Below are 25,919 nucleotides of genomic sequence, written 5' to 3'. Positions count from 1 at the left end.
AATGCCTCTTTTGCAAATCACAACACCCAAAAGGAGAGAGAGAACGAAAGGGAATGCCTTGCCACATAGGCAGGGTGGAATGGGGTGGGGGGCGGGGGTGTGGGAGGGATACTGGGATCACTGATGTTGGAGAATGGACACTGGTGGAGGGATGGGTACTCAATCATTGTATAACTGAAACCCAAGCACAAAAATTTGTAAGTCTACAACTGTACCTCATGGTGTTTCACTAATAAAAATTTAAAAAACAAACAAACCAAAAAAAAACAATCAACAGAAACCAGCTTGAGAATGTACCAAAAGAACAGGGATCTGAGGAACACAGGGGGGTCTTTAGATGATGGGATGGGGATGGGTCACTAACACTCCAGTGGGGTGCAGGATAGAGGGTGTGGGGGAGGCTGGGAGAAGCACTGTCAATATAGTTGGGCTTTTTTTTTTTTTTTTTTTGCTTTTTGGGTCACACCCAGAGATGCTCAGTGGTTATTCCTGTCTACTTAGGCATCACTCCTGGTGGTGCTTGGGGGACCATATAGGATGCCGGGGATTGAACCTGGGTCAGCTGCGTGCAAGGCAAACACCCTCTCCACTCTGCTATCGCTCAGGCCCTGCTTTGCCAATATAAAGCAATGATAATCACACCGCTATGAACATTCTAATATTTTTTTTTAAATTTTAACAATTTTAAATTTAACAATTTAAAAATTCAGATTCGATAGCATTTATATCAAAGAGCTTTCTATCTTTGATCAATAGGTCTGAAGAAGATAATTAAAAAGAGGCAACAAATGTCAAATGCGGATTACAGTTCATAAGTAGCCCTGTAGCACTGTCATCCCATTGTTCATCAATTTGCTCAAGCGGTCACCATCTCCATTGTGAGACTTGTTACTATTTTTTGGCATATCAAATATGCCACAGGGAGCTTGCCAGGCTCTGCCGAGCAGGTGGAATACTCTCACTAGCTTGCCAGGCTCTCTGAGAGGGACGGGGAAATCAAACCCGGGTCGGCCACGTGCAAGGCAAACACCCTACCCACTATGCTATTGCTCCAGCCCATTTGTAAGTAATAATACAATAAATTGTCAAGCTACAAAATATCTTGGGATGAATTTAACCAAAGTAAAAGATGTACACATAGAAAAATATAGTATATTGTTAAAAGCAATAAAAGACACAAAGAAATGGAAATATTTTCTGTGTTCATGGTTTTGAAGAACTATCATGGTGAATATAGTATCTACAGCAACATTCAGATTCAATAACATTTCTATCAAAGATCTTAGAGTGAAATCATTCCTTAGAAGGGGGAAATGCAAATGGATCTATCATTCCCCAGACGTCAATGTGCCAGTAATTAAAACATTATGATTGTAGAATGAAAACAGACATAGAGATCGCAGGAACAGAAATAGAACCACACAAATAATTTACAACAAAGGCAGGAGAACACTATGGAACAAGGGAATACTCTTCACTAAAAAGGTTTTAGGCAAACTGGATGGCCACATGCAAAAGAGTAAATCTAGACCTGTTTTAGATATTTTCACACCATGGCACCCTTCTCATGTTGGTGATCAGAAGAACGACGACCACCACCCCATCCTACTATTTATAACTCACCATATGCCACGGTTGAAAAATGCTGATCTAACACTCTCCACATATAAAATTCAGGGGCTTCCAAGATTCAGCTCAGTCGGTTGAAAGCAGGATTTGCATGCTGACGGCTGGGACTGGATCTCAAGAATCTGCCAAAGTTCGACTTAATGTCCTTGAGCAAAAGCTGAGAATAATATACCAGCCGCCAAACCAACCAAACAAACAAAACAAAAGCTCAACATGGATTTAAGACTTGAATATAAGGCCAGAAAGTATAAAATACGAATGAACACACATAGATAATACAATTTTTAATAACAATATCAAAGATGTATTTTTGATACTAAACTCCAAAGGCCAAGGAAACAAAAGCAAGTCCTAAGTGGGAATGCGTCAAGTTTAAAAGTTTCTTCTCAGAAAAAAGATTCAAATGAAAATACGTCCTAAATAATCAGTGACAATATTTGCACATCATCCAACAACACATTCATATTGAAGAAATGTAAAGTCAGAAATGCAATGATAAAATAATAAAACACACATATACAACAGCAACAAAATGAAGTCCTGGCTTTCATTATGCTGAGTGAGGCAAGCCAAATGGAGAAAGACCATGATTTCAGTCAAATGTGGCACACAGAGAAAGCAAACAAAAGCAAACTTTTGGATTAAAAGACCAGTCCCTAGTTACTGGAGCGATAGCACAGCGGGTAGGGCATTCGCCTTACAAGCAGCCAACATGGCCGACCCGAGTTCGATTCCTCCGCCCCTCTCGGAGAGCCCGGCAAGCTACCGAGAGTATTCGATATGCCAGACACAGTAACAACAAAGTCTCCAATGGAGACGTTACTGGGCCCGCTCGAGCAAATCGACGATCAACGGGAGGGCCTTTACCTTTATCCCTAGTTACTGGACAGATAAATTGTGATAAAAGTGACAAGAGTGGGGCTGAAGAGAAGTCACTAGAGCAGGCAAGGTGGTGACTTGCACAGGGCCAGAAGAAGAACGAAGCCAGGATCCACACTTGGTACCAGTAACCACATAAAAACTCTGGTCACCACCAGGAGTGATTCCTGAGCACAGAGCCAAGAAGAAGGCCCAAGCTGGTTCTGGCCCCAAAACAAAACGGTAGGAGTATATTGAAGGTTAAAACTGACTTTGCTTATTTTTTTTTTGAGGGCCAACCCCCACGTTGCTTCGTGCTAGCACCTAGCTCTATACTCTGGGATCAATCTTGATGGGATTCAGTGACCAGAGGTGACATCAGCAATGGGGCTTGCAAGATAAGTCCCTCTACCCACTATACTATTAATCCAGCCTTAAAATAGAATTTCTCATGTTGAATTTAATGTTGAACATACTGATTTTTCAATGACACATAGTAGAAGCTTATATGAATGTAGTTAATGTTATAATGCTTATATGTTACAATTTAATGTTATAATTTAATGATATTTCAAATGAAATAAAACAACATTGCTTAGTTTTTAAAGAGAAGCAGAATATTTAGGGACCAAATAGAGATATTTCCATTGATCAGAATGATAAGGACAATTCTATCAGTTTGTCATCTGTTCACAGCTGCAGATCAAATCCTTCCACTAACTGGCAAATTTTACTGATTCTTTCATTGTTTCCATCACTGTGTTTGGTAGTTTTTTGTCTCTTAGCAACTCTATCCCTTTTTCGAGTATCTCATCCATCCACCAATTTTAACTTTGCACTGAGGTGCAAGACATCAAAGGTAAAGTTTGCAGCAGGAGTGCAAGACATAAGGGAAAATGAACTTGCATGCATGCAGAGGAAAATCTGGGTAGTTGATACTGAAATGAGGAGCTGAATACACAGACTGTTATGAAATTCACTGGCCTTAATCTAGTCTTGCATATCAAAATGGAAATGGGATTTCAGCATCTTTTCAAAGGGTGCTTCAGAGGTAAGAACTAAGAAGTTCTGCTGAGAAAGCTTTGAAGCACGTCAGCCAGTGCTCTAGAGTGGCTTCAGGCACAAGGACTACACATCAGCTGGATTTTGAGTTTGCCACACCTGAACTTGTGGAGTGCAGAACGAAGCCACTTTCTCTCTACGCTTCCTATTCCTCATGTGCAAACAGAAAATAAAAGTATCCATCTCATACAATTGTTAAGATTGAATGAGAAATGTGATCAATTCTTTTTTCAACAAATGGTAGCTACACTATGCTTATTTTCAATATTAAGACCCTAACTTGCATAAATCACTTAATCACTTAACTTCCCATTAGTCGTCGATTTGCTTGAGCGGGCGCCAGTAACGTCTCCATTTGTCCCTGTCGCGTGCTAGTGTAGCCCAATGGCGTCTGTTCGCTCTAGGAACATGAAGAGCCTCAAAACAATCGTTCATGATCTTGATGAAGAAGTCTGACCATCTGGTAGGTGGGCGGCCACGTGGTCTTTTGACATCCCATGGAATCCAGTCGGTAACAGCTCTAGTCCAGTGGTCGTCTTTAAATCTCATGACGTGACCAGCCCATCTGATTTTCGACACCTTGGCAAATGAGACAGCGTCCCTGATTCTTGATCGTCTACAGATGTTGGAACTCCGGATTCTTTCTCTCATTTGAGTGAAACGTGATATTCCAAGCATAGCTCTTTCTATTCTTCTTTGGGAGACCTGAATAACGTTCTCATCCTGTTTGCGTAGGGCCCAGGTCTCTGAGGCATATGTTAACGCAGGAAGAACAGAGGAATCAAAGAGATGTGCCCGGAGCCAGAGGTTCTTCATCCTCTTAGCTATTTCTTTGACGTTCTTGAAGGCGTTCCAAGTCGCTCTCTTCCTCCTGCGCAGCTCGGGTGCCAGGTCATTTGTCATGTTGACCTCTCGACCTAGGTACACATAGCTATTGCGTTCGGAGATGGTCGTTCCGTTGAGAGCGAATGGGGCATCAGGAACGAGACTGTTTCTCATAAACATTGTCTTTGTAAGATTCAGCTGTAGTCCTACCTTTCCACACTCACCGTCAAAGTCGGCCAGCATTTGTGCCGCTTGGCTGATGTTTGGTGTTATTAAAACAATGTCATCAGCAAAGCGGAGGTGGTGTAGTTGCCGACCATCTATCTTCACTCCCATTCCTTCCCATTCCAGTCGTCGCATGATGTTCTCGAGGGTGGCACTGAAGAGTTTTGGTGAAATGGTATCACCCTGCCGCACCCCTCTCTTGACATCAACGATCACTTCTTTGTAGAATGGTGAGATCCTGGTAGTGAATCCGCAATAGAGCTCACGGAGGATCCTGATGTATTGGGCTTGAATGCCCTGATTGGCTCGGGCTTCAATGACCGCTTCCATCTCAACAGAATCAAAGGCCTTCTTTAAATCAATGAACGTTAAACAGAGCGGCATCTTGAACTCCCGAGAAACCTCAATGAGCTTGGTTATCGTGTGTTATTTATCTCACATAAATAAATATTGATTATTTCCAGACAAATTTATGCTTTGTGTGTGTGTGTGTGTGTGTGTGTGTCACACCAGGTGATAGCTCAGTGGTTGTTCCTGGCTCTGAGCTCAGAAATTACTCTTGGTGGTTCTTGGAGACCATCAAGGATGGAACCCTGGTTGGCCGTATTCAAGACACATGCCCCACCTGCTGTACTATTGCTCTGAACCCCCCACCCCCGCAACAAATTTGTGCTTTCAGCAAGTGTTTTTTAAGCTGTAGAGTACCGCACTAGTTGGTTATAAAACAATTCAATAGTAGTAGTCACCACTGAAAAAAATAATAGAATATAGAATGATCTTATAGAATATAGAATAATCTTAGAACAAATATTCTATGTAAAGAGCTGAAGTAAAACTTGAAAGCCAGTGCTACTCAATCACACATGGTGACAAATCAAATATTTTCCCTAACTCTCTGATCAACTCAGTCCACTTCTGCTCCTTTCAAGCAAAGTGAAAGCAGCCTAGGAAGTTTGACAGTTGTGCTGTATTAATGGACAATTTTGATAATGCATGAGCATGCTGTAATCACATAAGAAGTCATGAGTCAAGGGTTAGAGAGTCAATCAAAAATGTCATTGTACTATGGCCCAAGTATATGTGGCAAGGGATAAGGCTTATGAGAACTACCCAGATGTAAGAATTTTGTCATGTTTTCTTTTGAAATTTTTACTCTTAATTCAAAAACTAAAGAACTGTGATGGAGGCCTTTAAATTTCCTCCAATTCTATAAACCTGTCACTTAAAATTCCTACTGTTAGCAAGTAGTGTGAGGGTAAAAACTTCATAAAGTTTAGGCTTAAAGGGTCAGTGATCAATCACAATCACAACCATCCTGTTATTCATCGATTGCCTCGAGCAGGCCCCAGTAACGTCTCCTTCGTCCTAGCCCTGAGATTTTTTAAAAAGTGCCATATTCAAGGCTCTTTCAGAGTTAGGAGAATGAGACCCTTCATTGTTACTGGTATTTGGCATATTGGGTACGCCACGGGGAGTTTGCCAGACTCTGGGAGCTGAGTGTGATAATCTCTGGATCCTGGCCATTGTTGGGGTTACACAGCAGTTGGTGGGTGTAACTGTCTAGCTACTGGCAGGTCCAGTCCCAAACTGTGCAGGCTTGGAGATCCCAGCCCCAGGTCCCACACACCTGGGTTCCTCTGCCAGTTCTTTTATGCGTGAGGCTCATCCAAGTGTGTGGAGAGTGGTCCCAGCATGGCCGTGGCTGGGGCCCGGAGGTCTTCAGCCGTTGGGCCTGGTGGGGACAGTCAGGCACAGGGTAGGATTTATTTACATGTGGATTATGTAAAAAAAACATCGTACTTTTCTCTTTAACTTGTGTTTGTGGTACCAAGGATTCAAACTAAGATCTAATACACACAAGGCAAGTGCGCTTATGCTGAGATATATCCTTTACCCTATCCACACTTTTCTTATTGAGCAGTTGTGAGAGAAGGCAGGAAAAAAAAAAGAGAAGGGGGGGTGGAGTTTATTAAGTTCGTGGATTTTGATTATGACTCAAAGAAGACACAATTATAATTCGTTATACAGAAGAAGAATACTACATATGTTTTAGATACTTCTAATTTTTTTCTTTTTAGTTTTTTCTGTCACACCCAGCTTTCTCAGGATTTAGTATGGGCTCTATGCTCAAGGATCATTCCTTAGAGGACCATATGTGGTATTAGGGATATAACCCAGGTAAGCAGAATAACACATCTTACCTGCTGTGCTATTTCTCCAACCCCACTAATTTTCTTACTAATCTAAAATATAGAATACACTACTTATTCTGAGAATTTCTCATCACTTAGATCCAATAATAAATGTCTTGCAACTTCAAGTCTGAATATCTTATTAAAGTATTACTTCTGACATTAATAATTCTACAACTTATATTTTAATCATAAAACTCACTAACCACAACAAATTCTAAATTCTACTCTACAGGTCATAAGATTTCTCTAAAGGATCAAAAAAAAACACTTAAAAATTGTTTTAAAGGGGCTGGAGCAATAGCACAGTGGGTAGGGCGTTTGCCTTGTACACAGCCAACCTAGGTTTGATTCCCGGCATCCCATAGGGTCCCCCGAGCAGGGTCAGCAGTAATTCCTGAGTGCATGAACTAAGAGTAACTCCTGTGCATCGCTAGGTGTGATCCAAAAAGAAAAAAAAAATGTTTTAAAGCCTATTCTTACTACACTTCCTATTCTAAATGGGGAGTAGGGGGAATCTATTCAGGGATGAAGACAAAGATCTCAATAATTGAAGATAATTTTTTCATTTTCATTTCATCATCCTGTTATTCGTCGATTGCCTCGAGCAGGCCCCAGTAACGTCTCTTTCATCCTAGCCCTGAGACTATATTCAAGGCTCTTTAGGAGAATGAGACCCATCATTGTTACTGGTATTTGGCATATTTGGTACGCCACGGGGAGTTTGCCAGACTCTGCCCTGTGGGCAGGCTACATTCGATAGCCTGCAAGTTTGTCCAAAGTAGGAATGAGACAATAAGATGTCATAAAAAAAAAAAGTTCTGATAAGATGTCGCGCGGCCGCAAATGTGGCTGTGCGATTCCGGGATCTGGATTTTATAGTCTCTGAGTCTTGGCCGCTGATGGGATTACACGGCGCTAGGGGGCCAGGTGGTGGGTGTGACCCCCGCCTACTGGAATTTGGAGGATCTGGGTGGAAGATGCTCGACTCCAATCCGAGTAGGCTTGGAGGTCTCGGCCCCGGAACCCGCGTGGCTTTGTCCCTCTGCCAGTACCTTCATGTGTGCGGAGAGTGGTCTCAGCATGGTGGTGACCTCCAGGACCAGCCACCACCATTGAAGATAATAAAGATGAATAATTCTGTAGATTGATAATAGATTAATTTACTGCCTATGCGCATAAGAATACAAATAATACATTTGCTTATGTGCAAACTCGAGTATAAAATTTAAAGCAAGTGTTATTGTATAGATTTATCTCAAATATGTAAGAGAAAAATACAACTAGGAGTACCTACAGAATCTATCGACAATCGCAATTAGCAGAACACCAAAAGCTAAATAAACTTATACACTAGTGTGTTGGTATTTCTTTTTAAGTTTAATAGACAGATTGATGGCAGTAGTTTGAAAACAATATCCTTGTAAATTTGGGGGAGCTGCTTTTTGTGCATCATCATAAATGTGATTGTTAACAATGCAAAAGTACAGTTTGCCCTCAATCTTGAAAGTTATACATGAAAGGATGGACAGTGCACGTTACATGTAATTAGGAAAAATGTGTAAAAAAAATCAACAAAATAAAACACTGACTATTCAAGACAATGATTTCAAGAACAAAAGCACTTGCTGATTTAGAATATTACTGTTTAAAAGGTAAAGGCTTTAGGCCCAAAGAACAGCTGAGTGACTCAGAAAAAGTGTCCTGTAGGGTCAGTGAAGAAAAGTGAAAATATGTCAAGAAGTAAATACATTTCAGATCAGTCTGGGCTGCCACAGTTACCCTGAGGTGCTCACAAATCCCACCTGGAGGACTCGCATCCTTATAAAAAGTTGACTCTCACAGTGGTCCACAGTATGGAACATGGTCATGTGGCTTTCTTTGTCCAACAGGATATCAGCAAATATGTCAAAATGCACTTGAGGAACTATGTGTACATTGGGGTTTAGCCCCTAGGAATGCAATGAACACACTAGGACAGTCCCAGGATCTATGGCTCAGAAGAGGTCATAAGGAAGAGAGCTGCCCTACTGCCCAAGTTCTCTCTACACTACCATACTAGGCCACCCAGATTGGTTGATCCACTGTATTTACATAAGTCTCCCTGGGAAAAATATCTTATGAATCACCCAACCGAGTTAAGCATTTAGAACTATGACAACAGAAATGTTTATTCAAGTTACTATGATTTGGGATGGTTTGTCAGATGCAATAGGTATTTCTATATCACTGTTGTTCCACTGTTCATTGATTTACTTGAGCGGGCACAAGTAACATCTCCATTCTCCCAGCCCTGAGATTTTAGCAGCCTCTCCTTATTTGTCTTTCCCAGCACTGCCATATTGGAGGCTCTTTTAGGGTTAGGGGATTGAGCCTGTTATTATTTTTGACATATTGAGTACGCTACGGTAGCTTCCCAGGCTCTGCCATGCAAGAAGAAAATAGTGTGCTGCTTGCTCTCTTTCAGGAGCTCTTTGTTTTATAGTTTCTGGATCTTGGCTGTTGATGAGATTACAGGGCGCCGGGGACAGTTTGTGGGTATGACTACCAAGCTACTGGAAAACTGGGGGTCCGGGTGGAGGAGGCCCAGCTCCGATCTGAGCAAGCTTGGAGATCTCAACCATGGCTCCCGCATACATGGGTTCCTGTGCCAGTTCCTTCATGCATGAGGTTCATCCAAGTGTGTGGAGAGTAGCCCTGAGCATGCCTGTGGCTGGGTTCTGGAGATTTTTGGCTGCCTGGGTTCTCCTTGGGGCAGGAAGGGAAACTCAACCCACCCCACTCCAAGGGGCCCCAGTGAAGAAAGCCTGGCATGGGGGCAGGAGATTCTGAAATGTTTATTCAAGTCACTATGATTTGGGATGGTTTGTCAAATGTAATAGGTACCTAATATATTCATTGACCTGGTAAGATAAACATTTGCTACTTTTGACATTAAAATCAGTAAATGAAGACTAGAAATGTGCTAGGAACTATGAATTAAAAACAGGTACCCCTGCTTTTTCCCCCAGGACAGCAAGAGGGCAGACGCCTTGGAGCTTTTTGGAAAGCCAGGTATGAGCCGGTGGTGATGGGGCAACTGAAACCTCATGAGAAGGGGGGCGTTCCCGGCTCATCCTTCATGACCTACCAAGGTCATTAGTTGCCCCCCACAAGCAGCTCTCCAGCATGGCCATGACTCCAGGAACACAAGGACTTAATGCAGAGCATGGCAGCTTACGGCAGAGAAGTGAATGGACTATGCGTTAATCCACGGCACCATGCCTGCCCAGGAGGGCAATGGTGTTGCTCCCTTCCGCCTTTTTCCCCCGGACAGCAAGATGGCGGCCACCTTGGAGATTTTTGGAGAGGCAAGTATGAGCCAGTGGTGATGGGGCAACTGAAACCTCATGAGAAGAGGGGTGTTCCTGGCTCGTCCTTCACGCCCTACCGAGGTCATGAGTTGTCCCTCACAAACAGCTCTCCGGCATGGCCATGGCTCCAGAGCCACAAAAACCAATTTCATAATTATCTGACTCTCGGCAGAAATACTTCCAGGCTTAATAAGTAAAATATCAAAAATCCAAAATCGCAGGGCGCTATTGCGGCCACCATCATTTGGTTCTTGTAACCAGCTGTAGAAAACAAATTATTTCACAATGCCTCCTCAGCAGGTCTGATTTTAGGGTGTATACTCTAAATAATAATGGTGCATCTTTTGTCGAAACAATGGATCAAATCATGTAGATAGAGTGTTAACTAGAATTCATCTGCCTCACAGGCATTGGAAGGGGTGGAGGGGGGTATATTGGGGTTCTTGGTGGTTAAAAAAAAAGTACTGATGAAGGGAAATGTGTTTGATGATTGCATGACCAAGACTTAAACCTGAAAGCTTTGTAACTTTCCCCACAGTGATTCAATAAAATAAATAAACAAACAAATAAATAAATCAATAAAACAGGTACCCATGTTTTTAATGGTAAATAAAATAGCATAAGCAAAATAGTGGAATCAGAGAGAAAATTTTAAGATTAAATGTCAAACATAGGGACTGTTCGATAGCACAAAGGGTAGGGCGTTTGCTTTGCATGCAGCCGACCAAGGTTCGATTCCCAGCATCCCATATGGTCCCCCAAAAACCGCCAGGAGTAATTCCTGAGTGCATGAGCCAGGAGTAACTGCTGTACAAAGCCGGGTATAACCCAAAAAGCAAAAAAAAAAAAAAAAAAAAAGTCAAATATATATATATATATATATTTTACTTACTGAAACATGATCTTCTGTGAAGTATATGTTGGAAAATCTTGCACGTGGATTCTTCACTTTGAGTAATGGCTCTACAGGTGCACTGCACTTGAAGGATTGTCCCGAGAGTTCCAATAAAAGCAGCTTTGCAGTCATCACTTCCCGAGCAGCTGAGATCTTGCTTGTTTAAGGTACTGATACAGATCTCATCTTCATAACACTGTCTTGTCACATTCGGCCAGCATTTTGACTGGAATACTCTGTAGCGCTGCCTAGAAAATGACAAGGCATAGAATTAGCCTTTGAAAAATATTATTTCACATTCACATGTGGCTATCTTACCTAATGAAAGACTAAGGTAAGCAAATGCCTCAGGGACGTCAGTACATAGTTGAAAATGAAAATCAGATTCGTTCATTCGATCATCCAAACATCTTGATAGAAGGTGTGAAAGAAAAAGTGAGAGCATAATTTTGTATGTTATTTTCTTTAGGTGATAATGAAGGAGAGGCTAAGTTAAGGATAACAGGATGAATTTTATGACTTTTTTCTTTTTTGATGAAATGAGATAGTTTCTATTGAACAAAATCTGTTTGGAAAGGTGTGAGTGGAGTGGAAGGAGTGGGGACTTCTCTGGAACAGAAGAGGCAGAGACCCACAAGGACAGGTGAGTGTGTGTGGATGGGAGCTGGAACTGGAGGACATGTCTCTTTGCTTCCACGTTTTATTTGCACAGATGATGGGTGTCCTGGCTGTCCTCAACAGGGCCCCTTGGAGGAGGGTGGGTTGAGTTTCCCTTTCCACCTCGAGCAGAGCCTCAGCAGCTGAAGACCTCCGGTTCCAGCCACCACCATGCTTAAGACTATTCTCCACATGTTCGGATGAGCCTCATGCATGAAGGAACGGGCAGGGGAACCCAGGTGTGCAGGCTTGGTGATCTACCCAGGGCGTAGATCACCAAGCCTGCTCAGATTGGGACTGGGCCTCTTTCACCCATATTCCCCATCTTCCAGTATGTAGGCATTACACCCACCAACTGCCCCAGCACTGTGTAATCCCATCAATGGCCAAGAACGAGAGATTATAAAACTCAGTTCCTGGAATGCGGCCGCACGGCATCTTATTATCTAGTTCTTACTCTGGAGAACCTGGAAGGCTACCAAAAGTATCCGGCCCTCACGGCAGAGTCTGGCAAACTCTCCGTGGCATGTTCAATATGCCAAAAACCAGTAACAATGATGGGTCTCATTCTCCTGACCCTCAAAGAGCCTCGAATGTGGCACTTTCTAAACTCCTAGGGCTAGGACAAAGGAGACATTACTGGCGGCTGCTCGAGGAAATCGATGAACAACAGGATGACAGTGATACAGTGATGGTTTACATTTTTAGCCACTTGGGGATTTATTAGAATTGGTTTTTAAAGAAAATGTGACTTTGAGGACTCTTCTTTACTCAGGAGATTTAGATAAGTTTCTTGAACTTCTGAGTCAGTTTTCCCTGAGGGTGAAAGGCGTGGGGTTGTTCCATGCCATTTCTAAGCAGACTAATTAGAATTACAAATACTTTGAGGTTCTCTGGCATTTAGAACTAATTTAGTACAAAACAGTATGAGTTTGTTTAGTGGCCAAGAGGGCCATTAGGACTGCATCAATTCATAACTTTTCTGAGTACCTATTTGAACTTTATTCTAGCCCAGATAATGAAGTCTCCCCACACCAACACCCCTCACCTCTACCTGCTCACCCCTTTCACATCTCTAAGGCCCTGTGTCCACCGAAAGCTCCTGGCTTTCAGGTGAGGAGGGGTCCCTCTTTCCTTGTTCTCCGCTGGCTCATGAGACTGGTCACCAATCTCTCTGTATCAAAGTTTCACACCTGCTTTCTAGCTTCACAGTGGCCTGGCATCCTCCACAGCTTGCCATTCCTTCAACCAGTATCTCTCCTCTTCACACCTCATATGCACACACTTATCTCTCTTATGCTAAACCTACAGATTTGGGGTGAATTCTAGTTGCTGCCAAACACTTCATGAAATTAATACCCTTTTCCCATTTCCATCCACCTCTTCCACATAAATTTTCTCAAAGGCAGCAGTGGTGGTTAGAAATGATCAAGTCTTAAATTGTAGCCAGAGAAATGGAGGGCTACAAATTCATTGAAAGTAGCCCCATAATCCACATAGGGCTTCCCAATCAAGAAGTAAAAGAAGCAAAAATGTCACTGGGAGAGAATCGGCAGGGAAGGCAAAGGTCAACACAACCTAATCCTTCAGAGCTCTCTCAGGGAAAAACACAGCAAAGAGATGAGGAAGTCACACAAAAGCCCACCAAGCTCAACACATGGACTGGCAACAATAACTGGAAGCTTCTATCAGTATTACCCAGCAGTATAACTTCCCAGAAGTTGACTATAGAGACACTGTGATGCAGATTTTAATGAGCTCAAAGAAAAAATGTACAAGCAAAAAACAAGAAAAAATGAGAACTAAAATGTGAGAATCACAATCAGAAGTGATAGAGTTTAGGAGTATGGTAGGTAAAGAAAATAAAAAAAATATAGTGGAACTCTTTATGAAAATTCCAAACAGACAAGATGGAATTTAAGTGTATGAATAAAATAAATATAATAAGAAGTGATGTGAAAAACTACAAACAGAATACAAACAGAAGTGATAGAACTTAAGAGTATTGTTTTAAAAAACTGAGTGGAAAGTTTTAGTAACATAAGAACAACAGATGAAGAAAAGATCCATGAGTTTCAAAATGAGATGCAGGAAGCCGATATAAAACAAAAGAAGGTGAAAAACTTTGAAATTAAATTAAAAATACTACACCAGGAATGAATGTAAGGGAACAATTCAAGTATCATCAATGACTGGCATGCTAAATAATAACTGAATTTCCCAGAGTTGAGGGATTCATGTACCCAAATTCAAGAGATCAGAATGGTCCTAGCCCAAAAAATCCAAGACATACTGTAATCAGAATGACAGAAGCCAAAGAGAATATTGAAAGCATCTTAAGATTCATAGCAGATCTGGTAAGTAAAATTTAATAGGCCACGAGAAAATGGAGAAATAGAAAGGAAGAAAGAAAGAAAGAAAGAAAGAAAGAAAGAAAGAAAGAGAGAGAAAGAAAGAAAGGAAGAAGGAAAGAAAAAAGGAAGAAAGAAAGAAAAAAAGAAAGAAAGAAAGAAAGAAAGAAAGAAAGAAAGAGAAAGAAAGTAAGAAAGAAAGAGAGAAAGAAAGAAAGGAAGGAAGAAGGAAAGAAAAAAGGAAGAAAGGAAGGAAGAAAGAAAGAAAGAAAGAAAGAAAGAAATGAAGGAAGAAAGAGAGAGAGAAAGAGAGAGAGAACGAAAGAGAGAGAGGGAGGAAGGGAGGGAGGGAGCGACGGAGGGAGAAAGAAATGAACAATTTGCCAAGAATATTCTATTCAACTACCTCTATTCAACTACCTCCACTACCCAGCTGCCACCAATTTCCAGGCCGCTTTCCGGATGCTCAGGCCAAGACTCACTCACGAGTGAAGTCCCACAGAACCAGATAAGCGGAACTCTGCGACCTTGGACTCCTGGCTCAACGGACCTGGGAACAGAGATCCTCTGTCTGCTCCCCACAATCTCTGGTGATCCAGAGATTAAACCCAAAGCACTACCCTACCCAGTCCTGCCTGCTTCCACCAATCTTCAGCAACCCAGGGATTAAACACAGAAGTCCCATCCTACTGGTACCAGATAAATACCTCATCAGCAGAACTCCACTACCTCCACTACCCAGCCGCCGCCACGCTCCAGGCCGCATTCCAGACACATCATAAGACACATAATACCCTTCTTCCCAGATTACCGCACCATATTTGGTGGGGTTCAAATATGGTTTGAACCATAGGAAAACCTGCGAGGGTGATTAGAGACCACCCTAAAGTCCCTCTCAGAGAGCCTGGATGGAAAGCTACCGAGAGTATCCCACCCACACGGCAAAGCCTGGCAAGATATCCGTGGCATATTCAATATGCAAAATCCAGTAAATACAATGGGTCTCATTCCCTGAACCCTGAAAGAGCCACCAATACAGCAGTCTTAAGAAGGATGAGGAAAGAGAGGCTGATAAAATCTCAAGGCCGAACTGGGCTGCCAAAATGAAGAAGGACAAAAATGATTGTTTGTACTTTCAATGCACATATGCTGGCATCGGATGCATCCATCGAGGACCTGATGGTACAAGCACGAAACATCAAGTATGGCATCATTGGATCATTGGTCTGACCAGGATGAGAAGCCATTGATCACATCATGCCATTTTCGACACTGGAGAAGAACCGTTCTTTTGAACATGCAACAAAAGAGGCGTCGGAGGTGTCGGTGTCCTTGTCAACATGAACTTGGCCATGAGCATTGATTCATTCAAATGCCTAACAACTCGAATCGGACAATTACACTTAAATAGATGTGACTCACTGCCGGCAGTTTCTATCTTCGTTGTCTATGCATCAACATCCAATTATAATGAAGAAGAAATGGAGAAGTTCTACATGGAGCTGGAGAAGTTCTACAAAGAAGACCACACCTTCTAAAAGATCATTGTTGGTGATTTTAATGCCAAGAGAGGACCAAAAAGATCAGGCGAACAACTCCACACTGGGACCCCTGGCCTAGAATGGAAAGAACAGGGTGAGAGAAGATCTGAGTTCATCACATTGACCAAGACCATCCATGGTAACTCACAGTTCCAGAAGGCCAAATCTAAATGTTAGACATGGGAGTCAACCGGTGGATGGTTCCACAATGAAATTGACCACATCATATTCAATCGACGGTTTTGCCTGAACAATGTCACTGTTGTCCCAAAATTCCAAACGGGATTGAACCACCATCTCCTTCATGCAAAATTCTACTTCACAGAGTGGGGAGAAAGTGCTGCAAAATTTAAGAAGAGAACTACCAGAACGGCCACTAACTGGGAGCTCTTTTCACTATTGCAACAACATGGGAAGATGCTGTCATTAACAACATTGATGAGGAATACAATCAATTGGTTAAGCACCTCCATAATTGTGCGATGAACATCAAGAGAGGAACACAAAAAGACACATCTCTTTGAAAACTCTTGAGCTCATTTGCCAACGTGGCTTGGTGTGCACCTCAGTCAACCACAAGCGAATGTTGAGCTCGCAAAGCAGTGCAAAGAAGCAATAAAGAAAGACCTCAAAGAGAGAAGAGCAGCAGTCCTGGCAGATGCGGCAGAAACTGGAAAAAGCATTTGCAATGACCACCTGTCCTTTGCCAACTATAAGACCAAGATGACTGCCCTCCAACAAACTAATGGATCTATCACATCTTCCAGAAGGGCAATGGAGAAGATTATCCATGACTTCTACTTGGATCTCTTAGACAGCCACATCCACATACCAAATTCCGCAGGATGGATATGTCATTCCCAATTTTCTCCATTCCAAAATTTGACATGCCATTTTGTTAGTAAAAAAGTGAACAGCACCCGGCCCAGACAAGGTCAGACCCGAATACCTGAAGAATCTGCCGTCATTACTCATCAATACACAAGCTTGGATCTTCACACACTACCTATCTGAATGCAAGGTTTCATCCCAGTAGAAAACCATCAGGACTGTACTACTGTCCAAGAAGGGAGACATCCACGACATTGGCAACTATCACCCAATCTGCCTGTTGTCTGTCGTCTACAAGCTGTTCACTCGAGTCACCCTGAAAAGGATTAGCAGAAAACTAGATGAAGGACAACCATGCAAGCAAGCCAGGTTCTGAAAAGGATTCAGCAGGATTTACCATATCCACATGATAACCAAGCTCATTGAGGTTTCTCAGGAGTTCAAGATGCCGCTCTGTCTAATGTTCATTGATTCAAATAAGGCCTTTGAATCTATTGAGATTGAAGCGGTCATCGAAGCCCTAGCCAAACAGGGTGTTCAAACTCAATACATCAGGATCCTCTGTGAGCTGTATTATGGATTCACGACTAGGATCTTACCATTCTACAAGGAAGTGATCATCCATGTCAAGAGAGGGGTTCGGCAGGGTAATACTATTTCACCGACACTCTTCATCCCACCCTTGAGAACATGGAATGGGAAGGAATGTGAGTGGAGATAGACGGTTGGCAACTACACCACTTCTGCTTTGCTGATGACATCGTTTTAATAACACCAAACATTAGCGAAGCATCACAAATGCTAGCTGACTTCTCCCATGTGGAAATGACAGACTACAGCTGAATCTCATGAAGACAATGTTCATGAGAAACAGACTAGTTCCTGATGTTCCATTCACTCTCAATGGAATGAACATCTCTGAATGCAGCAGTTATGTGTACCTAGGTCGATAATTCAACATTACTTATGATCTGGCACCTGAGTTGACCAGGAGGAATAGAGCGGCTTGGAACACTTTTGTAAGCATCATCATCGATTTACTCAAGCAGACACTAGTAATGTCGCCATTGTGAGACTTATTACTTTTTTGGCATATCAAATGCGCCAAGGGGAGCTTGCTAGGCTCTGTCATATGGGCGGGATACTCTTGATAGCTTGCCAGGCTCTCTGAGAGGGATGGAGGAATTGAACCTGGGTCTGCCAAGTGCAAGGCAAATGCACTACCCACTGTGCTATTGCTCCAGCCCAATTGGGTAGATTAAGTAATCAAAAACTCAAACAGATACCGGCTGTATAGAAAGAAATGAAAGATACAGGCTGTTGACTTTCATGGGATCCCTCAGCTCAGATCCCAGAATGAATCCATATCCTTCTTCAGTGTACCTGGGGCATTCTTCCACATCTGGTCACAAAACATATCTCCTTAAATACTTATCTCCATAAAATCAAGAAGCCATATCGAATATCTTTTTATATCATAATCCTTTAAAATAAAAATTAATCACAAACAAAAATGGGGGGGAAACGCAAACACTTGGGAACTAAACAACTTATTACTGAACAACCAGTGTGTTAAAGAGGAAATATGAAAATAAATCAAAAGTTTCCTGAAAACAAACAAGCATTAGCACACAAGTTAATCAGAACACATAGGACACAGAAATTCTGGTATTAGGAGGGGTTTTTATTCATTATGGGCCCAGATAATTAACCACGTAGCACAGCATAAATAGCCAGCAAAAAGTATCCAACAAAGGGAACTTGACCAGATAGTAGAAAATAACAAAACTTAGAGCAGAAATTAATGAAATGGAAATTAAAAAAAATCAAAGATCAATAAAGTTCAGAGCTGGATTTTTGAATAAATAAACAAAAAACTTTTAAGTAGTTAGCTAGATTCAGAAAGAATAGTGAAAACTGGCTATTAAGTTTTGAAAGAAATGAAAGGGAGGCTAGAGAAATAGCACAGCAGAGAGGGTGTTTTCCTTGCATGCAGCTGACCTGGGTTGGATCTCCGGCATCCCATATCGTCCCCCAAGCACAGCCAGTAGTGATTCCTAAGTGCAGAGCCAGGAGTCAGCCCTGAGCATTGGTGGGTGTGACCCAAAAAGCCGAGGAGGCTGGGGGTGGGGAAGGAAAGAAAGGGGATAGTCACAATAGCTGCTGTAGTAACTGTTGGATCAGTTGTCATTACTATGAAAATCTTCATGACATGAACCTGGAAAACTAGAAGAAATGATAATTTTCCTGATACCAAAGTAAGATACAGAAATCACTATAAAAAATTAGAACCTATGTCTCTGATGAATACAGATGCAGATATACATAACAAAACACTAGCAAAATGAATCCAACAATACATCAAAAAGATCACACACCTTGACCAAGTATGATTAAGCGCAGGGGTTTAATGGTGGTTTAATATACACAGGTCAAGCAACACAATGTACTTTATAAATACAAGTAAAAATTAAAGCCATCAGATGATATCAGTAGATTCCGAAAAAGAATTTGACAGAATTCAACCCCTCGCCATAATAAAAAAAAAAAAGAAAAATCAATAAAATGGGAATTGAGGGAAATTTCTTTAATATAGTTATATTACAGCTTATCATGAGCCTATCGGAGCCATCAGAAGCAATAGTGAAAAAACTAAGACTTCTTTCTAAGCCATGGCACAAGGCAAGGTTTACATATTATCACTACTATTCAATGTAACAGTGAACTCCTGGCTGTAGAAAGAAAGAAAGGCTAAGGACCCCCGGGATGGAAAAGAAGATGTCAAAGTATCACTATTGGTATATAATACCCGGCAAGCTACCGAGAGTATTCGATATGCCAGACACAGTAACAACAAAGTCTCCAATGGAGACGTTACTGGGCCCGCTCGAGCAAATCGACGATCAACGGGAGGGCCTTTACCTTTACCTTTACCTTTTACACATAAAGCCCTAGAGATTCTAAAAAAAAAACCCTGCTTAAAAACAATAAATCTGTACAGTAACGTGGTAGGTAAAAATCAACACTCAGAAATACATAACATTTTTGTAGCACTGTAGCACTATCCTCCTGTTGTTCATAGATGTGCCAGAGCGGGCACCAGTCATGTCTGCATTGTGAGACTTGTTACTGTTTTTGGCATATTGAATATGCCACTGGAGTTTTCCAGGCTCTGCCATGTGGGCAGGATATTCTCAGTAGCTTTCCGGCCCCTCCAAGAGGGTCGGAGGCATCGAATCCAGATCGGCCGTGTGCAAAGCAAACACCCTACCCACTGTGCTATTGCTCCAGCCCAACATTTTGTATGTGAACAAAACAAGAGAGGGAAAGACTCCCATCTAAAATATAAGAACAAATAATCCAAAATTCACTGGGCAACCTCACCAACTAATTTCCTGGTTTGCCTAAGACCTCTGTATTTGTTAGTCTGAAGGCTGGTGACTGGCTTCCATAGCTAAAAGAGAGTGGTCAATGAATAGGTCCTGTGATTGCATGGGTGTTCCTCGCTATGAGCAACTGGACGGGGCAGGGTAGAGATGGTGAAGCTGCCATCTTTTATACAGTGTACAGTCATATATACACTATATATAGTCATCTTTTATATAGTGTATGGTCTCTGATGGGCTGGAGCAATAGCACAGCGGTAGGGCATTTGCCTTGCACACAGCCAACATGACCGACCCGAGTTCGATTCCTCTGCCCGTCTCGGAGAGCCCGGCAAGCTGCTGAGAATATCTCACTCGCACGGCAAATCCTGGCAAGCTCCCCGTGACGTATTCGGTATGCCAAACACAGTAACAACAAAGTCTCCAATGGAGACGTTACTGGGCCCGCTCAAGCAAATCGATGAACAACGGGAGGACAGTGACAGTGATACATAGCAAAGCAGTTCAAAATGGGTAAAAAAGCTCCGTATCTGCAAATAAGACGTATGATTATAAAAATGTACAGAAGATGATCCACTCCTGGACACTCATCTCAAATGCAGTGCCAGACACCCTTCCCAGGTCTGTGCTCAGGAGTGACACGGGAAGTGTGTGGGGCCAATTCCAGGGTGCTTGGTATTCCGAGCTGGGTTGCAGAGATACAAAAGTGAGCAACTTGACCCCTGTTCTCTGTTTTGGCTTCAGAAGTTGTATTTTAGAATCTTTCCTCTGCTTTGTTCCATGTACATTTGTTGCCTCTTCTACATTTGGTAATGTTTTTAATTTATCAGAATTTTATTAAGAGTAATTTAATGGAAACTTTCCCTAAGGCAAAATTCGCTTGAGGAAATGAAAGGATTCTTCCGTTCATCTTGACAACTAATATTGTTCATCAAGATATTCTATTTGTGACAATTAGAAATTTATCACATGAAATATAGCTATTTTATTTAAATTAAAATCACCATTTAGCATTTAGTTATAATGTTTTTCTAATTTAGTAAAAGTTTTCTTGTTATTGAGCTTAAGACTCATTTCAAATGTTTTATGATATTAAAATGTGTTAAAAACATTGCATTTTAGCATCAATGTAACCTTTATCAAAAACGTGGAGAATATAAATAAATTTGGAAAAATCTCCATTGCATAATTAGTTGTTTTTGTTTTTTTGCAAGTAAGGAGTAAAACTAGAACCTCATATATTCAGGGCAAGTGTTCCGTCTTTGAATTACATATACAGCCTTAATTCATTTTATTATTAATTACATTATTTGTTTTTAAATAATACAGCTAAAAACCTTGAAAAATTTGCATGACATATGCTTAAGTATCTTTTCTATGAAAAGTTGAAATATTTTGTCAATTCTGCAGCATTCTGCTTAGAATTTTACCCTTTAATTAATAAAATATCTTATAAGGGAGCTATGTGATAAATGTTTGCAAGATCTGAACCATCATGAAAATTAGAATGGCTAAGAGTACCAGAGTTACTGTTGTCTGTCGTCTATAAACTGTTCATTTGAGTCATCCTGAATAGGATCAGTAGAACACTAGATGAAGAACAACCATGAGAGCAAACTGGGTTCCAAAAAGGATTCAGCACGATTGACCATATCCACACGATAACCAAGATCATTGAGGTTTCTTGGGAGTTCAAGATGGCACTCTGTCTAACATTCATTGATTTAAAGAAGGCCTTTGATTCTGTTGAGACTGAAGCTGTCATTGATGCTCTAGTCAAACAGGGCGTTCAAAGTCAATATATCAGGATCCTACGTGAACTGTATTGCGGATTCACTACCAGGATCTCACCATTCTACAAAGAAGTAATCATCCATGTCAAGAGAGGGGTTCGGCAGGATGATACCATTTCACTGAAACTCTTCAGTGCCACCCTCGAGAACATCATGCGACAACTGGAATGGGAAGGAATGGGAGTGAAGATAGATGGTCGGCAACTACACCACCTCCACTTTGCTGATGACATTGTTCTAATAACACCAAACATCAGCCAAGCGGCACAAATGCTGGCCGACTTTGACCGTGAGTGTGTGGAAAGGTAGGACTACAGCTGAATCTTACAAAGACAATGTTTATGAGAAACAGCCTCGTTCCTGACGCCCCATTCGCTCTCAATGGAACGACCATCTCCGAATGCAACAGTTATGTGTACCTAGGTCGAGAAGTCAAAATGACGAATGACCTGGCACCCGAGCTGCGCAGGAGGAAGAGAGTGGCTTGGAATGCCTTCAAGAACGTCAAAGAAATAGCTAAGAGGACAAAAAACCTCCGGCTCCGGGCACATCTCTTCAATTCCACTGTTCTTCCTGCATTAACATACGCCTCAGAGACCTGGGCCCTACACAAACAGGATGAGAACACTATACAGGTCTCCCAAGGAGGAATCTAAAGAGCTATGCTTGGAGTATCATGTTTCACTCAAATGAGAGAAAGAATCTGAAGTTCTGACCTTCCTCGATGGTCAAGAATCAGGGACGCTGTCTCATTTGCCAAGGCGTCGAAAATCAGATGGGCTGGACATGTAATGAGATTTAGAGATGACCGCTGGACTAAAGCCGTTACCGACTGGATTCCACTAGACGTCAAAAGATCATGTGACCGCCCACCTATGAGATGATCAGACTTCTTCATCAGTACCCTGAATGATCGATCTGAGGCTCTTTGTGTTCCTAGAATGAGCAGATGCCATTGGGCTACACTAGGACGCGACTGGGATGAATGGAGACGTTACTGCCGCCCGCTTGAGCAAATCAATAAATAACGAGATGTCAAGTGATCAGGTGAAGAGTAACAGAGTGAGGGATTGGAGAGATAGTAGATAGGGAACTTGCCTTGCATGTGGCTAGTCTGGGTTCAGTATCTGTCACTCTGATTTGTCCCCAAGGCCTATCTGAATACAAAGTCAGGAGTAAACCTTGAGCACTGCTGGGTATGGCCCAACACCACCCCTCCAAAAATAAAGAGTAAAAAACTTAAGTAAAGTAAAGTAAAGTAAAGGCCCTCCCGTTGATCATCGATTTGCTCGAGCGGGCCCAGTAACGTCTCCATTGGAGACTTTGTTGTTACTGTGTCTGGCATATTGAATACGTCACGGGGAGCTTGCCAGGCTCTGCCGTGCGGGCGAGATACTCTCGGTGGCTTGCCGGGCTCTCCGAGAGGGGCAGAGGAATCGAACTCAAGTCGGCCATGTTGGCTGCATGCAAGGAAAATGCCCTACCGCTGTATCATTGCTCCAGCCCGGAGATTGAAAAATAGACCTAAATGTCAGGTCTCTCTGTTAACTAGGTCTGGTCAGAACCCAACCCCGTTAAATCTCTAAGGATACCTACTCTTGCTCTCCTCTTGCATGCTTGAAAGCCAATGCTTTTTGAACGTGTCATGCATATTTAGTTTTCAACACTGACTAGACCACTTGTGTGGCATCTTTTCCTCTACACTTACTGAGAGGTTGATTTTCTACTTTAAGTGTGTTAAATTGGTCCCTACCAAGATCATGCCAATATTCCCATTTAAGACCACCCCATTTGCATCATAACTCTTCTTTCACTCAGAATCCCCCTTCTTCTGTTCTTTTTTGTGTCTCAATGTGTTTTGGTCTCCAGAGTACTTATTAACATATGATATAACATATAACATACATATTCTTGATACAACATACTTGTCTTGTTTTATTATGTCTCCTCCCATACTAGAACATAAGCTTGCAGTGCAGATGTACTTGTGCGTTGATGTCTAGAGTAGAACTGAGTGCTTAATAAACTGTTGTGAATAAACAAATAAGTGTCTAACTGCATTGATGTCTAGAGTAGAACTGAGTGCTTAATAAATTGTTGTGAATAAACAAATAAGTGTCTAATATTCTTCCCCGGAGAATACAGGGTGTGAAGTTAAGATAAGGAGAATAGAGCATTATTTACTTCGAAGCATGTGTGCTGGTGATGTCCAGAGCATACTCAGACTAACCCTCTCCCCCTAACCGCCAAGCTAGACAGAAAATAATTTACTCTGGTTTGAAGCACGGCCTTGTCAAAATTCTAAATTTAGTAGCCTGATACAATCACACATACAATCACACTGAAAAAAGAAATCTGACACATCAGTCAGGTCTATTTACCAATTTATTAGTCTAAATTAAATAATTTTAATAATGGCATTTCATAACTACCAAGCCCTAACAACATCCTGAGCTGGCCCCATCCTCCCACCCCCAACCCCCCACATTGTCCCCCTGCCCAAAAGATGTCTGCATTTGAATTTCAAAAAGGATACTACATATGCAGCACAGATTTCAGAATATGAATTGTCTGGTTTTGTTTACATCGTGTTGGATGGTGGCGGGAACTCTAGCTAATGTAATGAGATCAAGTGTTAGGTCTGGAGTGTAACAAATAGGGTGCCGAAATCAGAAAGTAAGGTATGTGTGTATCTACTCACCTACATAATTCATCATTTCGGCAGCTGTGAATTACATCGAGGCAAGTCGGGGGTGGAACTCTGTTCACTGCACATGGCTTGCTGTGAAGAGCTTCTTTGGACTGCCGACAAGGTGTATCAGATTGAGCGCAGTCACAAAAAGCCAACATCTGGGCAATGTTAAAAGGCATGTTTTGATAGAAGAACCGTATGGCTGCTTGGCACTGTTTCACATCACACAGATTTCCATTTGCTGAGCAAGCTTTAAGGTAAGGGGCCAATTGTGCATTGCAAACCGCATCGCTTACACATGACATTGCCACTTCCAGACAGGATTGGATCCCTTCGACTCCTGAAAGCAATTATACGTCCATATTGTGAACGAAGTAAAGATAAACCCCAACATAGAGGGTGTGCAAAACTCTGGGGAAAACCTACGAGCAAAATATAATGATGTACCAAGGTGCTATTTTTGGCAGGTATTACAATGATGGTATGCTCTTTGAAACATTTTAAAACTTCTCCGACCCAAGTTCGAGTCCTCCGCCCCTCTCGGAGAGCCCGGCAACCTACCGAGAGTATCTCGCCCACACGGCAAAGCCTGGCAAGCTACCTATGGTGTATTCGATATACCAAACACAGTAACAACAAAGTCTCACAATGGAGATATTACTGGGCCTGCTCGAGAAAAACAACGGGAGGACAGTGACCTAGAGGGAGGAGCATGAGCATTTGTCTTGATTGTACTATTTGAATAAAACGTTCCTTGTACAAGACACACACTGTATCCGGAAGTGATGGAAGTCTGCAGGGCCAAAACTGACCTGAAGGAAAAAATCCTCAAGTCAAGTTTCTCAAATATAAACAATAAATATTCAGAAATTGCATGGAGCTATAGAGCTTAAGGTGAGTTCAGTGACAAATTAAAATGATGCTTGTTCTGTTGTTCTTTAAGTTTTGGAGAGAATCTTAACTAAATTCACCACACAGTTAATGAAAATATAAATATATGCAACACTTAGAAAAGCACATGTGCATGTAAATGAAAACCCCCAACACTTATGCATAAAAATAGTTGTCCTCAAAGATTTGATTGATAACCATAAAATGTAACAAAGATCTAGTTTTGGTTTTAATTGAATTATTTTTTAGGAAATCTGTAAGTAAACTATTAAGAAACAAAATAGTTGCTTTTATATAAAAGAAATGCAAGTTTTTCTTTTTCATTATATAACATTAGAGATATTAAAAATTAAGATAATTTGCTTTCATTGGTATAGAGTTAGATGTATAAAGGTAAAGGTAAAGGTAAAGGCCCTCCCGTTGATCGTCGATTTGCTCGAGCGGGCCCAGTAACGTCTCCATTGGAGACTTTGTTGTTACTGTGTCTGGCATATCGAATACTCTCGGTTGCTTGCCGGGCTCTCCGAGAGGGGCGGAGGAATCGAACTCGGGTCGGCCATGTTGGCCGCTTGTAAGGCGAACGCCCTACCCGCTGTGCTATCGCTCCAGATGTATATTTCAAATTATTTTAAACATTTTAAATGTATATTAAAAGCATATTTTAAATTATATTGTGTACCTATATTAAAAATATTTTAATATTTTGAGCACCAAGTTCTAATCCAAGTGAATCACTTG

At 41.7% G+C, this 25,919-nt stretch overlaps 1 protein-coding gene across 1 annotated transcript in view; it reads right to left on the bottom strand.

Annotated features, from left to right (window-relative positions):
* GFRAL (GDNF family receptor alpha like) overlaps nt 1-25,919 on the bottom strand; it is an 85,736-nt gene that overhangs the window by 38,230 nt on the left and 21,587 nt on the right. The window contains 2 exon segments of the mRNA XM_056116676.1: nt 11,037-11,287; nt 24,300-24,630. Of these exon segments, the coding sequence (XP_055972651.1) occupies nt 11,037-11,287; nt 24,300-24,630 (582 nt within the window).

Source organism: Sorex fumeus, unplaced genomic scaffold (genome assembly GCF_029834395.1).
Source record: "Sorex fumeus unplaced genomic scaffold, SorFum_2.1 ptg000033l, whole genome shotgun sequence".
NCBI lineage: Eukaryota > Metazoa > Chordata > Mammalia > Eulipotyphla > Soricidae > Sorex > Sorex fumeus.
The sequence above is the reverse complement of the archived record's forward strand: the minus strand, read 5'-3'. Positions and strand labels throughout refer to the sequence as shown.